We start from the raw sequence: 16,279 nt of genomic DNA, 5'->3' as shown, positions 1-16,279 counted from the left end.
GTCTGTTTCTGTTGGCTGTTTGTATTTCTTCTCTGGGGAAATGTCTGTTCATGTCTTCTGAGGTCAAAGCCTGGGCCTTGGTCACTCTATACCCCACTGAGCCTGAAGGCCTCTGGAAAAGAAGAAAAGTTTAAAAAAAAAAAAAAAAAAAGCAGAGAGAAGAGGAGGAAGAGAAAAGAGTGACCAGAATTAGGGTCCAGCTCCACCCTTCACGTCTGTGGGACCTTGAGTATCCGGACTTTTCTGAGCCTCAGTCGCCTCAGCTGTCTTGGGGAGTCATGACCCGCCCAAGGCAGGAGGCGATCGTGCAATTGCTTGGCTGCAGGACGGCGGTGTCACCTCCTCACTGGAAAGCAAGAGATCCCAGCGGGCTCTTTAGAAACGCACCAAAGACTTTTGAAATACCGGGAGGATGAAGCGGAGACCTTGCCAGCCTCACACCAGACTCCCTCCCCTACCCAGCTCGGTCCGTCCTCCCCGCCACAACCAACCCACCCCAGCGGCCCCGCCCCGTCCCGCTCCCCACCCACCGGCAGCCAGGACTGTCTGAGCAGAGTCCCGCCGGGACCTGGCTCCCAGGCCTGCCGAGATGCAGCCGGGGCTCTGGCTCCTCCTGGCTGCGCAGCTCGCAGGTAAGACGCCGAGACGCGCGGGGTGCGCGGGGCGGGTGGTCTGCCCTGGACCCGGGAAGGGCTGTCCCGGTAGGATGAAGAGCCCAGAGGCCAGGACTGTGGGGACCCTCGAGAGGCAGGAGGCGGCGTGGCAGGCAGAGACCCTGAGGGTGGAAAAGAAATCGACCCCCCCCCCCCCCCCCCGCCGAATTCATTACTTCAGGAATCCCTGGAGCCCCAGGATTGAGGCTACTTGCCCCAAAAGCCTGGAGGGGGAGGGAAGAGAGAAGAGAGGGAGGTAGGGGGATAGGATTTAAGAAGGAAGAAAAGAGAAAGGAGAAGGAGGAATAGAGAGGAAGGAAAAAATGCCCTCGTCTAGGGTTCCTACAGGGATGTGACCCCAGGAAGATTCCAGAGGCTCTGTTCTGGCCTTGGTGTCCCACGCTTGGCCCAGGGTCCGTAGACACATTTTTAGTACTTCCAGGGGTACAATCTGCTGAACACCAGTCTACTGCCAGTTCTGGGACAGGTAGGACAGAGTATTGTCTGGGGGTTCCCCGTTTCGCCAGTACTCCCTGGCTTGTGTGTGCGCTGCGTGGTGTGGCCCCCAGAACAAGCCCATTCCATTTGGAATGTTGCAAATGGGCATCTCCACCAGCTCTCTCACAAGCCCAATCAGACTGCCTTTTGGAGGCACCCCAAACGGCCCCCTAACCTGTGGCTGATTGCTCTCTTACCCCAAAAGCCCAAAGCTGGCCATCCTGCCAAAGGTGGCAAGGTTTGTCAGCCTCCTGCTCTGACCCAGTGAGCTCAACCGTATCTCAAGTAGAAGCTAGTGGAGGCTCTTCAAAGCTAGTGGTTATTGCTGATCATTTTAGAAACAGCAGGTCCCTCTGAGAATGGAATCACTGGGAGAGGGTCAAACGAATCACGTGAGGTCACCTGGGTAGCAAGGCCTGGCTCTGTGTCTGGCACATTGATGGGGCTTAGCCACGGCCGGGTGGCACAACAGGGACACAACAGAGAGACCAGGCCGTGTCGCAGCTTGCAAGTCTGCATGTCAGGACACAGGACACAGGGGAACATACACAAAAAGTCCAGGGTCCTTTGGGGTCCCTTTGTCCCTTAAGAAGACACTTCCGGGCTTTCTTGGAAGAACTTCAGGAGTCTATGTATTTGCAGATTCATAGATTCATTTGCAGATTCACTATGTGCACAGGGGAACATGACAGCAATTCAGGAGAGGATCACAGGTCTCCTCGATTCATGAAGCGGGTCAAAGCTCAGGTTCTGGGGTCCCAGACCTTAGTTTGAATCAGGATCCACCACATTCAGGCTGTGTGACCTTGAGCATGCTCTTAACTTCCTTGAGCCTCTGTTTCCTCATGTGTAAAATGGGTGTAAAACAAGATCTGGTGAGGATTAAGTGACATAATGCTGGGCACAGTTCAGTAAAGATAGGCATCACGGTTTCTTATTATCTTCCCCAAGATGCCAATGACCCCCAAGCAGTGAAGAACCTCTGCTCTGCTGAAAAGACAGTATGGGGTTTAGGGAGAAAAGAGCAGGGCCAGTAGGCACTTGGGCACTAGGTACCATTTCATTCTTGATGCACGCAGAAGCTCGGAGTGGTGTGTGAGTGGAGTCAAGAAGCTTACATTTGTGGCCTGCGATGGGGCCATGCAGCCTGAGATACAAGCATTGGCAGGATTGTGACTCTAGGCCACAACCTCAATAGGCCAGCTCCCCTTGGGTAAACACACACACACACACACACACACACACATCCTCTGGCCTCCTCTGCCCACCCAAGTCTGTGCCCTCCCATTCCTTGCTGCTCCTGGGTCTCTGCCTGGGTTTGTAGGATCTCCCTCTGCCCCACAGCTAAAATGGAAGGCTCACCAGGCCAGATTCTGTTTGTTGGACTTGGCTGTGAAGGACCCATTCAGATCTTTCCTAAGATGTCATCTGCTGCCTATAACAACCCCTGTTGAATGAGACACTTAGACAATGATTTACCCATGTGGAGTATTTTACAGTTTGCAGTAGGTTTTCTTGGACATTCTAACCCTCAGAGGCAAGCAAGACAATGACCCCAAACTGCACTTCTCTTAAAGAGCAGAGACAGACTAGTTAGTTGACTTCCTGCAATCCCACTGCAGATAGTGGGCAGAACCTGGGTTCAAGGCCAGGTCTCGGAGTTCTGGTCTAGTTCTCCACGAACTATACCCTACTTGCCAGTGCTTCCCATCTTGAGATGAAAATGAAACCCCAGTGGTGCTGCTTCTGGGGTGTCTGCCCTTCGCCTTGGGAATGGGGACCCAGTGACCTATTACTTGCTAGGCTGAGGGGTGACAGGCTATAGTTGCACCTATGGCAATAGTGAGTTTCTCTTGCTTGATGACCCAGTTGTCATCACTGTCCAGAAAGGGTGGCTGGTCCTCTTTAAGACTGGCCAGCCCAGCGCTGGGCGCTGCCTCTGGTTCAGGGCTCCTCTGGGCTGCCTGAGTCTCCTTTACCCACTTTGAGCCTGTTGATGATCTGTATACAGATGGCAGCAGGACAAGGTGAAAGGCAACCAGCTTTGACTTCAGACTTTGAATCTTTGAGTAAGGTCACTTACAAGCTGTTGGTGGGACTTTGAACAAGTAACTTCATGCCTTGGTATCTTCATCTGTGTAATGGGGATAAAAAAATCCCCAAATAAATTTGAGATTGGATTAAGATAATTTATGCAGAGTCAGGCATATAAGCAAGCAATCGATAAATGGCCGCTCTTTCCCCATCCCCTCTGTCAAACTGACCGTAGGAGACACCTGCCTTGCAGATGGTCTCCGGGGAGGTGGGGCGCTTGAACTCTGAGTCCATGAGCCATCAGCTGCGGTTAGCACAGTCCCTGGACCCTGGAACTGGGCAGATTCTTCCACAACTTTCCTTTCGATGCTTGACTCTGACTCAGAGGGAAAACGCGTTGATGATATCTGCTCCTTCTGCTTTTTGTAGCTCTCCGTGGCAGCTCAGTACTCCAGCAGGTCCCTGTGTCCATAATGGTTCAGACCAACCAAATGGTGACAATGTCTTGTGAAGTCAGAACCTCCCCCACCAGCACTCGTATCTACTGGCTGAGACAACGCCAGGCTCCCAGCCCGGACAGTCACCACGAGTTTCTGGCCTTCTGGGATCCCAAAAAAGGGATTGTGTATGACCAAATGGCGGAGCAAGAGAAGCTAACTGTGTTTCCGGGAACAACTCGGTCCATTCTCAATCTCACAAGACTGAATCCTACAGACAGTGGCGTCTACTTCTGCATGACCATTGGGAACCCCCAGCTGACTTTCGGGAAGGGAACTCGGCTGACTGTGGGTAAGAATCTAGCTCAGTGATATCGAGGAGCATGGAGCACCTACTGCGTGCTGGGTGTGTGCCTGGCACTGGAGCTGCCTCCACTCTCAGCGAGCCCCCCTCTACAGGAGCAGATGCCAGCCAGGAGCAATAGTGCTGTAGCTAGAAGGAACAGACTTATCCGGGGCCAAGCACATGCAAGTGTTTCAGTAGGCATTTTACTTCCTGCTGCCATCTACCCTGGGAGGTAGGAAACCGACTCCTATTGCAGATAGGGTGATTAGAAGCATTAATGCTTCTTCTGGGGACAAGGCAGTGCTGTCCTTCAGCTACATCAGCCCTACCTGAGGCTCTACCTAGATGGGGCTTCGTTCCCTGACCTGACAGTGGCCTCAGAAATTCCCACCAAGTGTGCACATCAGAAAAGAATGTCCTCACTGCCTGGACATCCCCAGAGAAAGCATTTCTAGGGCCAGCAGTTGTCCTTATGTTCTGAATGGGGTGCTATGGCTCAAACCTACTCCCAGAGGTACAGGGAGTAAGGAGAATAGAGCCCAGGCCTGGCTGCAAATCCTGCTGTGTATTCACTGTGTGCATTTGCATCGGTCCCTCCCCTCCCTGGGCTTCAGTTTTGCCATCTGTATCATGTGGCTGCTGTTGGCCTCCATGACCCCCTCGAACCCTGAGAAGCTGCAGCTCTGGCAGTTAAGTCAGTGTGCCTAATAGAAATATATTATAAGCCACAGATGTGATTTAAAAATATCTAATACCACATTATAAAAAGAAACAAGTGGGATTAATTTAAATACTGTATTTTTAACCCAATGTATCAACAATATCATCATTTTAACTTATAATCAATATAAAGATTATTACAGAAATATCTCACATTCCCTTTTCGTACTAAGTGTTCAAAACACACCTTGAGTCAGACTGGTCAGTAGCACACATGGCAAGTGGCTGCACCCTTGGACAGTGAGGATTAAGCTCTGGGAGGTGTGAAGGAATCATGGTAGAAATTCTCACAGGCCTGCACCTGGCTTTAGCCCCCTCCCCAAGGTAGCCAATGGCGGGCCCATTCCCTGTGCTCCTCTGGGGGTCCTGCCTTTACCTCCTGCCTGGGTTATCTCAGGCTGGGTGCTGAAGAATGACACCCCCCCCTCAGGAACTAGACCACTCAGCAGGGGAAGATGCAGGGATGGCTGGGACAGCAGCACAATCGGGAAGACAGAAACAGAGTGAGGTTGCTGTCTGTCACATCTCACCAGCTTTGGGTCCTCGGTGGGTCAGGAGGCAGGGGTTGGGGGTGAGATGTCTGGGCGAGAAGCTGAGACATCCTCAGCAGGATGTCGCCTATTCCTGTACTGAAAATTGGGCTTTGGGTGGGGGGAGTTGGGGTTTTGATTTGGTTTATTGTTTTTGTCTCTACAAGCCCCACATTTTCCCACTCATGAGATTTTGGGGTCTGAGAAAGGTAGATGATGAAATAAACAAAACTGATTTCTAGAAGTTTCCCTTCTACCTACACCACCACCCACTCACTCCTGGCTTTGTTATTTCCAAAACTCCCCTCACACTGCGCAGCTCCCTGAGAACAGCAGGACCCTTCCCAAAGAATGTGCTTGCAACTGCATCACCTCCTCAAAGACAGGGTGTCCAGAGCCACACCCTGCCCCTCCCACCAGAGGTCAGTGCCTATTGAAGGAGGAAGCTCAGGTGGTAAAGGAAGCATCTAGGGAAAGACAAGGCCTTTAGGAGGCCGCTTAGCCACACCATGGACTCAAAAGTTCTATCCTTTTCGAAGAGAAGTGGGACGATTTGAACAGGGAGCAGGGGTAGTCGGGAGGAATCAAGGGGACCCAGCTCTGGGGAAGAGAAAATTAAAATGAAACAAGTCACCTCGCAAACCCCTCATCAGACCCAGACCACCGAGCCCAGCCAAGACACTAAGGTCCTATAGAGCTGGCTCCCTTGCAGGCTTCCCACTGATCAGCCAAGAGACCTCTGTGCCTTGTGTATAAAGCAAAAGGCACTCTCTCGGGCCATGAGGAGGAAAGGAGAAAACAATACTGGGTCCCCCTGAGCAGAGGGCCAGGCTCCCACAGTCTGTGAGAGCACCATACTGAGTGTCTTTTTCTTTTTTATACTCCTTTCCCTCAGCGTTCCAGTGGCCAAGGGCCTTGACCCAATGTACCTAACATTTGTCAAAAAGCATTTGCCCCTGAGGCAGTGTGGTGTCATGAGAGCCTAGAATCAGTCTCTCGGCTCAGATCCTGGTAGTCCTGTTAAAGGCTTCCTGAACTTCAGACAAGCTATTTCAGTTCTCTGAGCCTAGGCCACCTTAGGGATAAAATGGGGTACTAGCACCAGTCCCCAAATTGTTGGGTTAAATAAACTTAATTTGAAGTGCTTGGCTGGCGAGGGTCCGAAATGTCCACTTTTTTTTTTTCTTTTTTTTTTAGATTTTGTATTTATTCATTCATGACAGACACAGAGAGAGAGAGAGAGGCAGAGACACAGGCAGAGGGAGAAGCAGGCTCCACGCAGGAGCCCAACACGGGACTCCATCCTGGGTCCCCAGAATCATGCCCCTGGCTGAAGGCGGTGCTAAACCGCTGAGCCACCGGGCTGCCCCGAAATGTCCGCTTTTTATGTGCAAGATGCCAGCTCCGAAATGACCATTTTGCCAGAGTGCCCCTCCCTGTCTCCCTGACACTAGAGTTTAAATTTATGGTGTCACCATCACTCTCTCACCATTTTGCAGAAAATCATTGTAGTGAAACATCTTTGCTCAACACACACAGAAAAGTGTTGGATTCAGCAGCACCCAGCGCTCCTAACATTCCTAGCACCTCCAAGCCTCAAGCGTCTCCCTTTGCTCTGTGTGCTTGTCCCACTTCCCTGCCCCAACACATCAGAATGTGACACTGGATTAGAATGAAAGAGAGGAGTGACCCACCCAGGAGTCAGGAGAGGGGTCGGAGGGCCCAGGCGGGGGCTTTGCACTATGGGGCCTCGGGGCCAGCCCCTCACATGGCTGGTGTTCATCTTTGAAATAAAAGGTTGAGACTAGAGGTCCTTCCAGATCTGATAGTAAATGATTTGTAAAGGCACTTGAGAAGGAAAGAAAATCCCCACTGCAAGCTGCATGGTATTGGACCTACGGTAAAGAGCACCCACCTCCTTTCTATGAGCTTTCTCCCACCACTTAGAAATTGGCAGATTGGGATCCCTGGGTGGCGCAGCGGTTTGGCGCCTGCCTTTGGCCCAGGGCGCGATCCTGGAGACCCGGGATCGAATCCCACATCGGGCTCCCAGTGCATGGAGCCTGCTTCTCCCTCTGCCTGTGTCTCTCTGCTTCTCTCTCTCTCTCTGTGACTATCATGAATAAATAAATAAAATCTTTAAAAAAAAAAAAAAAGAAATTGGCAGATTGGCTGAGGGGTTGGTCTTCTCAAGGGTTTGGGGACTCTGGCTTCAGCTCAAGGTGTTCGGCCAGGGGGAGCCATGTCCACTGCACAATTTCCTGGGCATGCTGTCCCCTTTAATTCTCATGACAACCCCAAGCAGGAACTGAGAGTCATTTTTATTTCAGCAGATGTAGAAACTGAGGCACAGAAAAGTGATAGGCCCAAGTCACACAGTGGTTAATCAGGGCTGCTGGGGCTCTGTTCAGGACCACATGGGTGCAGAGCCCCTCTATTTCCTGGACGCCAAAACAACCCCCTGCCCATGCCCTCAGATAGGTATGAGAGTTGAGGAAACACCTAGAAAGTTCTATTGCTCTGTAACCTTGGAGCCCTGCAGCAACCCAGGGAGCAATCATAGGGCCTTTAGTACCTGGATGGAAAACATGAGATTTTAACTTTTGTCTGGAAATCTACACACTGTTTACCTGGCTAAGAAATGTGTCTTACTTGCTTCCTGTAGTTGATGTCCTTCCCACCACAGCCCAGCCCACCAGGAAGACCACACCCAAGAAGAGAGTGTGCCGGTTCCCCATCCAAGTGACCCAAAAGGGTGAGTTCTCCCATCCTCCTGGACCCTCAGAAGCATAGCAGGATGTCTTCCTTCCCTCCCTCCTTCCATTCTTCCTTCCATTCTTCATCCTTCCTTCCTTCCTTCCATCCTTCCTTCCATCTATTCTCTCTTCTGTCCATCCTTTGCTCCATCCATCCTTTCATCCAACCTTCCTTCCTTCCATCCTTCCATCCTGAACATCCTTTCTTCCACCTTTCTATCCTTCTTTCCTTCCTTCAGCCCTTCCCATGTGTGGACTCCAGCCTGTTTCTCTGGCAAGCTGGGGCCAGAAAGGAAGTTGAGGGTGACCACAGTGCTGCTGTTCAACAGCTCACAGTCTAGTGGGGGACACGCTCACACAAATCATCACAAGGCGAAACCTAAAGGAAGATATGTCCACCCAAAAACCTGCACACCAGTGTTCTTAGCAGCATTATTTATAATCACCCGAAAGTAGAAACAACTCAAAAGTCCACCAACTAATGAAAAGATCCACTAAATATGGAACATCCATACAATGGAATATTATTTGCCCATAAAAACAGTGAATTACTGATATGAGCTACAATATGGATGAACCTTGAAAATATTACACAGTGAAAGAAGCCAGACACAAAAGATCATGTATTATGTGAGCCCATTGGTAAGAAATGTCCAGAATATGATATTTCATAGAGATAGAAAGTAGATTCATGGTTGCCTAAAACAGGGGTGGAGGGGGTTAGAAAGGAATGGGGAGTGATTGTTAAGAGATGCAGTATTTTTAGAGGGGGTGAGATGAAAATATTCTAAAACTAGATTGTGGTGATTGTTAGTTGCACAATTCTGTGCATATACTAAAAACCATTCAATTATGTAGTTGGAGCAGGTGACAAGCCACCACTTTAGAGCTGACTTATGCTACCTGGGGTTGTTTGGTCTTAAATACTTAAAGTAACAGAGAGAGCCTTAGGAGAGGCATATAATGGGATTCAGGGGATGAGAGCAGGAAGCTACCCCATGAGGTCACAGTAAAAAAAGAAAATCAGAACCCATATGCCATAGGGCAAAGTCTTAGGGACCATAAAAGTGGAGATAGAATGACCTCATTTGATAAAGTATGTATGCCCCACAACTTTGCCTATAGGATTTCAGGTAGGTTGCAACAAAAAAACAACACAAAAGGCAAATACAACAGGGCCCTTAAGGTGAGGGTGCCAAAACTGATCTGTGCTGTGGCCCTAGAGAAGCAGCAAAGCCAGCTGCACCAAAGACCATACTCCTAATAACATGGCACAAAACCCCTGTCCCCCATAGTGATATAAAGAAACAACCCCCAGGCTCCAGGCTTCAAAGCCTTCATCCCAATGTTAAGTTAGAGAAGAAATCTGCTCTGTTCAATCTTCTGTAAGGACTACTGAACAATAGTGAATTCACTAACACTTTTATAAGTGATGAAGACGAAGGTCTTTGAAGTTCTTACATTATTTCTTATATCGACCCTCAGTAAAATCCCAGGGCAAAAATGCAAATCCAATTATTAATAGGTCAGTAAGAATAGCCAGGATGTGTGTGAAAGTGGCCAAGTGGGGGGGGTGGGGGGAGAAATAAGGGGAGGTTGCTTTGGGGGTGGGGGCCATGGGACAGTGTACCCTAGTGGTAAGTCAGCCAAGCATAGGTCTGAACCCCTGTCTACCACCCACGCCTATACTATGTGACCTTGGGCAGGTGATTCAGCATCTCTGAACCTGTTTCCTCATCTGTAAAATAGGGATGTTTGCCTGGCTGAAGGGAAGGCATGACTAAAAGAGGTGGCATACATAAGACACCTTGGGGGGCACCCAGATAGAGCTCAAAGGTGTTGTCATGAATGAAACTGTATGGCTACCCTAGAGAAGAACCAGCTCCCTAAGGCTTAGGGCTGTCCCTTGAGATGACACTGAGAGGTGCAGGATGGGGTGGAGGGGTGGAAATAATAATAATCGGGGAATTGAAGTGAAATGTCATGTTGAACCAACTACACTGGCCAAAACAAAACACTCTGATAATATCGAGGGCCAGCAAGGTGCACAACCGGTGGTTAGGAATGAAAAAATCAGTGCAGCTTTTTTGGGAAGGCACTTCACGGTGTCTATTACAACTTCAAATGGACAGTCTATGGTTTGGTGGTTCCTGTTTTCTGTATCTGCCTCAGGCAGGCCCCCACATTAGGAAAAATGTACCAGGATGTTCTCTGCAGAGTGATTTGTAAAAGTAAAACCTAGGAAACAAAAATACCCATCTGATGGCTAAATAATCCACGGTATGTCCATACTTCAAATGTCACTCTGCTAGAAAAAGTGTGCTGACACATTTTTTTAAACAATTTTATTTATTATTTATTTATTTATTTTAGAGACAGGCAGGAGAAGGGGCAGAGTGAGAGGGAGAGAGTCTCAAGCAGATTCTGTGCTGAGTGTGGAGCCCAATTCCGGTCTCGATGTCAGGATCCTGAGATCACGACCAGAGATGAAACCAAAAGTCACCACCCAGGCTCCCTTGATATATTTAAGTGAGGGAAAAAATGGTTTGCAAAACAATTTGTATAATATGCAGCTACTGTATGCTTAGAAAAACCTATATGTGTCTGTGTAAATTATGTATGTGTAAATGCACAGAGAAAGGTCCCAAATTAACCATGGCATTTTTTTCCTGTGAAGGAGCTAGCATGCCAAGGAACACTCTCACCATATACTTGAATCCTTTATGATGAAAATATATTCAGCTATCTCTTGTGTAATTAAAATAAAAGTTTTAAAAATAAATCGTAAAAATCTCATTACTAGGCATGAAAATTATCTCCTTTGAACACAAGCAGCTCCTGAGTTTAATTAATTTTTAAAATGATGGTGTGGGACATAAGATTTTCTATGTAAAATTATCTCAATGTGTATAAACTATCCAGAGAAAAAAGAGATGAGAAAAGTATGCAAACGATGGGAGTTCCAGGTGATTTTTTGGTCTTTGTATTTTTATATGCATGACTCAGATGTTCGGTTTGTGCATCTTTTCCAGCCCCATCCTGTGGCCCCCTCACCCTCAGCCTCCTGGTGGCGGGAGTCCTGGTTCTACTGGTGTCCTTGGGTGTGGCCATCCACCTACACCGTAAGTTGTGTTCTCTTGGGCCACCATGGTGACTCCTTTTGCTGTTGGAGGTGTCGGTGAGAGTCCTTCCTTCTCCAGGGAAGCAGGCCAGATGGCAATCTGGTGGAAGTTTACACCCACCCCCACCCCATGCTAGCTGCAGAGGTGATTCTTGGACAGAGGCCTTGCCGCTGGGATCAGAGACCATCCTGGCTCTGGAGTCAGATAAACCTGGGTTTGAATCCAGCTCCACTATTTGCAGATCTAGTGACCTCGGGCACATGCCCTGATCTCTCTGAGCCTCAGCCGTCCCATCCAGGAGTGGCAATGTTCCCTACCTCCCAGGGTTGCTGTTTGTAAAGTCCCACCCAGAGGGCCCATTGTGGGGTATGAGCTCTGGAAGTGGGAACTCCCATGGGTGGTCAGTATGGAAGCAGTACACAGAGACATTGCAGTGGAATTTGGGTTATGTTCCCAGAAGCTTGAGCTGCTCTCCTCTGTGACGCTGCAGGGAGACTGTAGGTGACAGCCTCCCTCAGCCACTCTGGAGTTGAGATCATCTGCTTGGGCTCCCAGGCTTCATAAGAAAGGGCGGGGGGAGCTTCAGGAGAGGCTGGCATGGCTGCCCAAGAGCCCTGGGCTCTACCCCTGGCTCTTCTGCTTACCTGTGCCACCACAAGCAAGTCACTGACCCTCTCTGGGTTTCTATAAGATAGGAGATGGTGGCTCACAGGGGCATGGACAAGATAAGTGGCTCTTTTGTATAGGTCACAGATCCCTTTAAACTTATGAGAGCAATTATAGATCCTCTCCTGAAAGAAATGTGTCAAGAGCACGTTTTTGCATAAAATTGCCATTCACAAAAGGATCCATTTGTCCCCGTTAAAGTTCCGTGCTCTACAAACTTTTTTGATCAAAGATCTCATTAGTAAGAAATTTTTAAATTATGAACCCCAACTGCAAATAGATCTCATTAGTAAAAAATTGTTAAATTATAAACTCGAACTGCAATTAGGTGTACTTATTTCATATGTTAAGTATGTTATTAAATGTAATAAAGGATGATATAGACCTGTAAATAGACATGCTCACACTTCCTTCCCACATCCCAATGGGAAACATTGCACATGCCCTGAATGCACACGCCCTAGCTTGAGACCCCCTGACTGCACACCTCTCATTCCTGACCTGCTGTGAAGGACAAACTGGCATGTTTAAGGACATAGGAGTAGATTAACTGAGTTCAAATTCTGACTTTACTTCTTACTAGCTGCATGACCTTGGGGGCAAGTTATTCAGTACCACGCATGCTCTGTGACTCAGTTTCCCCATTTACCAAATAGAGGTAATAAGAGTAAGAGTAGTAGTCATAGGTTTGCCGTGGGTTTTAAGGGAGTTAACATTGGAAAACAGCCTGGCACCAGGGAAGTGGTCTGAGGTGCTGGCTGCCCCCCACCCCGGCCCCTGTCATCTCCCTCTTTGCTTTCTGGGGCTTGTCAGCGGCCCACAGCCCATGCAAACCCGCATTCTTGTTTTCTTTTTCCAGGCCTGCGGAGGAGAGCCCGGCTTCGCCTCCTACAACAGTAAGTGCTTGGGGCCTCAGAAAAGTGCCTGTGACGTGGCCCTGGGTGGGGTCCCTGGCTTCCTCAGCCCCTGCTGCAGCCACAGCCTCCCCTACAGGGAGCCAAAACCAGACACCACCTGCAAACAATTTTAGACTGAATAAATAGATGGAGCGATAGAGTTCAGGAGGAGAGATCGTCTAAACAAACAAAAATACTGATTAGTCATTCAAGTGTATTTCCGGCACAGAAAGACTTAGTTCTTAGCTCTCTTTATGATCACAATCAACTCTTGCAAGCATAGGATACACTAGGATACCCCAAATTCTTTCCACCTAGCATTTCATTTGACTTGGTCCCAAACAACATAGAAGGGTTACTTTTACAGACCAGCTGAAAGACTTGCTCAAGCATCTGGGATCATAAAGAACCTAATTGGATTGGAAGATGAGTCAGTTCCCTGCTGGTGTGGGGTGTTGGGCTGCCTTGGTCCTGGCCTCCACCCTGCACCCCACCTGGGCCCCAGGAGTTGGCAGATCAAAAGGCTGAATCACATAGACATGGGAGCTAAAAAGCACTGGCTCTCTGGGCCCACTGAGCTGTGTGAGCACAGACACCCAGAGGCCCTGGGAGGCCAGTGGCCACGGGCTGCTCCCAGCCTCAGGGACTTCCAGGCCTCAGTAGGGCCACAGGCAGTGTTATTGGATCGCTTTTTCTTCCTCGAAATACTCTTTCACGTCTACCTAGCTCATTAATGGCAATCCCCTCCATCTAGAGGTATTTGGGAAAAAAAGAAAGCCTATCATGCCTCTAGATGGAAGAGAGCAACATGGCCTTGTACTCAAGATGTCTGGCTCCAGCTGTGGGTTTGAATCTTGTCTGCCACTCACCAGCCATGTGACTGCGAGTCACTTCACCCCTCTGAGCCTCTGATTCCTCATCGGTCAAATAGGAAAACAGGACCAACCTCATGGCTCTTGTGAGGACTTATGGATATTACTGGGATAATACTCATGAAGTGCTCAGCCCTGGGATGCCTGGGTGGCTCAGTCTGTTGAGCATCTGCCTTTGGCTCAGGTCATGATCCAGAGTCCTGGGATCAAGCTCCCTCTTAGAACTCCCTGCTCAGTGAGAAGTCTGCTTCTCCCTCTCTCTCTTCTGCTTCTCCTCCTGCTCATTCTCTCTCTCTCTCTCTCTCTCTCTCTCTTTCAAAAATAAATAAATAAAAACCTTTGGTCCCATGGAGTCAAAACACGAACTCATGTCACTTACAAAAGTCAACTCTACAAGCCAAACAACCAAGATGAAAATGTATTTCTAAATACTTAAAAATTTAATCTCCATATAAACTCTGTATTATATTCTCTATATTATTATATACATTATATTTGTATATATATTTGCTTGATTATTTGATAGTCACTGAGACATGCCTGCTGTATTTTATGGGCGATTTTCAATGATAATTTTGATGTTGTACAGTTTTCACAATTTTATGGGCTGGAATTTAGAAATTATCCTCTACCTAAGAGATAGTAACCTGAGTGTATTCATCTGAGCTTAGATCTGCAGAATGTCCTGTCCAGTATCTTCCCCATGGTGACCTCTAATGGAGAATGAGTCCCCATTGAGGCACTGCTCCCACTCACCCCATCATTTTAACTTGTTCCCCCAGTGATTTGATGCCAGTTTTAGGGAACCTCATGCTTTGGCAAACCCAGGGGTTCTGAGGATCCACTGAAGTGGGGAAGGCACTGGGGGATGGTCATGGGGGGCCGTGAACTCCCTCATCCTCTGCTCACAGTACCGCTGTCATCGGCCACCTGTAGTTACATTCCCCTGTGAGATATCATTTGAACAAGAGGGTTTGCAGCTTTAAAAAAGTTTGGAAACCACCTCTAGGTTTACTACTGTAATCCAGGTGTGGGCAAAAGAGTCCATGGGCCTCACAGATCAGCTATGCCAAACGCCAGTTGCAATTTGGGGCAGAGACTCCCCAGCCCGTAACTGAACCTAGAAAACCTTCCCATCAACCAGCCACCTTCTTCTGACCCCTTAATGTACATTTGTGAATAGCTTATCTTAGAAGGTACTTCAGGAAGTAACACTATTCAAAGCTAGAGTTCTTTGGGCTTTGTTTTTTGAGCTTCTTCTATTTTTTTAATGAGTAAGTTGGGCCCTTAAAGCATACTAACAGAAAACTCCTGGCCCTGGGCTCCTTACTGGAAGTGGAGCCCTGCATCCTTCCTTTGTCATTTGTCTTTGTTACAGGAAATTCATATCATTTCCCTGAAAATAAATGGTGTCTCGATTTGCTGTTGTTTTTAGGTTTTATAAATGAGGAAAGAAATATGCTTTTGGTGTCCTGCTACAAAAATACGTTGGTCAGTAACAAGAAAGATCTGGAAAAATGAGAGAGAAGGACCACGCTCAACTCACTCAATGTGGAAATTTCACAGACCTGCTGAAGTTGCCTGCTTTTAATTGCTGCGAGTTCTTTCCGTGGGCCTCTTGCATAGGAGCAACTTGTTAGTTGGTCCTAGGAAGTCTCAGAAAGAAAGCTTCAGGGCCCCAGGGCACTTCCTGCAACTTAGGAGCACACTGGAGGAGTGAGTCAGAAATGCCACCATGACACCAGTTCCAGCTCCCATAGTCCCCCGGGCTGGGCCAGGACCTATGTGTTGGCCGTCCAGCCACCGTCTCGCAAGTTGCTTTGCCCCGGTAGGGCAGTGACTTGGAGTCCTGAGTCTCTCATGGGATGGAGCTGGGCTGGCTCCTCCTTGATCTTCCCAGGCTGGGGCTGACTACCTTTACTGGGAACTTCAAAGACCAGACCCAGCTTGGAAATGCGTTTTCTGTGAAGGACTAGCCTGACTCCCATAGTTATTTCAGTCTTCGGGGACGTTCTCTGCAGCTGGGAAATTGTGGCTTTGAGAATGGAAAGTCATTTTATCTCCTATTAGGAAGTTCTCCGGCTTTCATTTCTGCCCTCCCATGGCTTGTGTATTTCTTCTCTCCCTTTCTGTTCTTTTTATGAAAATGTCTTGGTTGTAAAAATAAAGTCCTGAAGAAAAGATGCAAATGGCTCCTGTGATGTAAAAGCACAAAGCCCATCTGTACAGCAAAGATGTTGATGCTCAGCTGAAAAGAAATAACAAGGATAAAATGTGCCTGTCCTCATTTGCCCCCACAACATGTTGTCATCTGTGTTGTAGGCACAGAGAGAGTCTGAGAGGTTGGGAAGCGCCCAAAGCACCCAGAGCCAGGCTGGGGCCCCAGGGGCTGACCTCCTCTGGCCACTCCATGCCACCTTCACTAGCACCTGTTCAGTTCTACAGAGTGGAACCCGATGGACATCTAGCCACAGACTGGTGACCTTATCCTAAAGAGAAAGTGAGGGGCATAAGATTCTCTCTCTTGGCTTTGACAGGGACAGAAAATGCAAGGGGAAAACACTGAGCTGGAAGAGGGAGTTGAGATGAAGATCTTGTGCCTTCTGAAAAACCCCGGGGATCTGCTCTTAGCTCCCCGCCCAGGGCTTTTGCAGTATAAGAGTTTCTGAGCCAAAAATGAGTGCAGCCTTAGGCTCTGTTGACAGAAGCACCATGCACAGGCCAACAGAAAACAGAGCCTCACCTGCTT

The 16,279-nt window shown here is 48.5% G+C and overlaps 1 protein-coding gene across 1 annotated transcript; it reads left to right on the top strand.

The window, feature by feature from the left end:
* The first annotated feature begins 473 nt into the window (after positions 1 to 473).
* Positions 474 to 15,713, top strand: CD8B (CD8 subunit beta). The gene is made up of 6 exons (XM_077843203.1): positions 474 to 632; positions 3,615 to 3,974; positions 7,884 to 7,973; positions 11,007 to 11,096; positions 12,622 to 12,658; positions 14,966 to 15,713. Exons 1-6 carry the CDS (start codon positions 590 to 592, stop codon positions 14,976 to 14,978), a joined length of 633 nt encoding a protein of 210 aa, XP_077699329.1. The 5' UTR covers positions 474 to 589; the 3' UTR covers positions 14,979 to 15,713.
* The last annotated feature ends 566 nt before the right edge of the window (positions 15,714 to 16,279 follow it).

This window comes from Canis aureus, chromosome 12 (genome assembly GCF_053574225.1).
Source record: "Canis aureus isolate CA01 chromosome 12, VMU_Caureus_v.1.0, whole genome shotgun sequence".
NCBI classification, from domain to species: domain Eukaryota; kingdom Metazoa; phylum Chordata; class Mammalia; order Carnivora; family Canidae; genus Canis; species Canis aureus.
The sequence above is the reverse complement of the archived record's forward strand: the minus strand, read 5'-3'. Positions and strand labels throughout refer to the sequence as shown.

Coding starts and splice junctions, on each gene's coding strand:
- CD8B (XM_077843203.1), top strand. CDS start 590: ATGCAGCCGGGGCTCTGGCTCCTCCTGGCTGCGCAGCTCGCAG. Junction 3,975..7,883: donor GGGAACTCGGCTGACTGTGG/GTAAGAATCTAG, acceptor TGCTTCCTGTAG/TTGATGTCCTTCCCACCACA. Junction 7,974..11,006: donor CATCCAAGTGACCCAAAAGG/GTGAGTTCTCCC, acceptor CATCTTTTCCAG/CCCCATCCTGTGGCCCCCTC.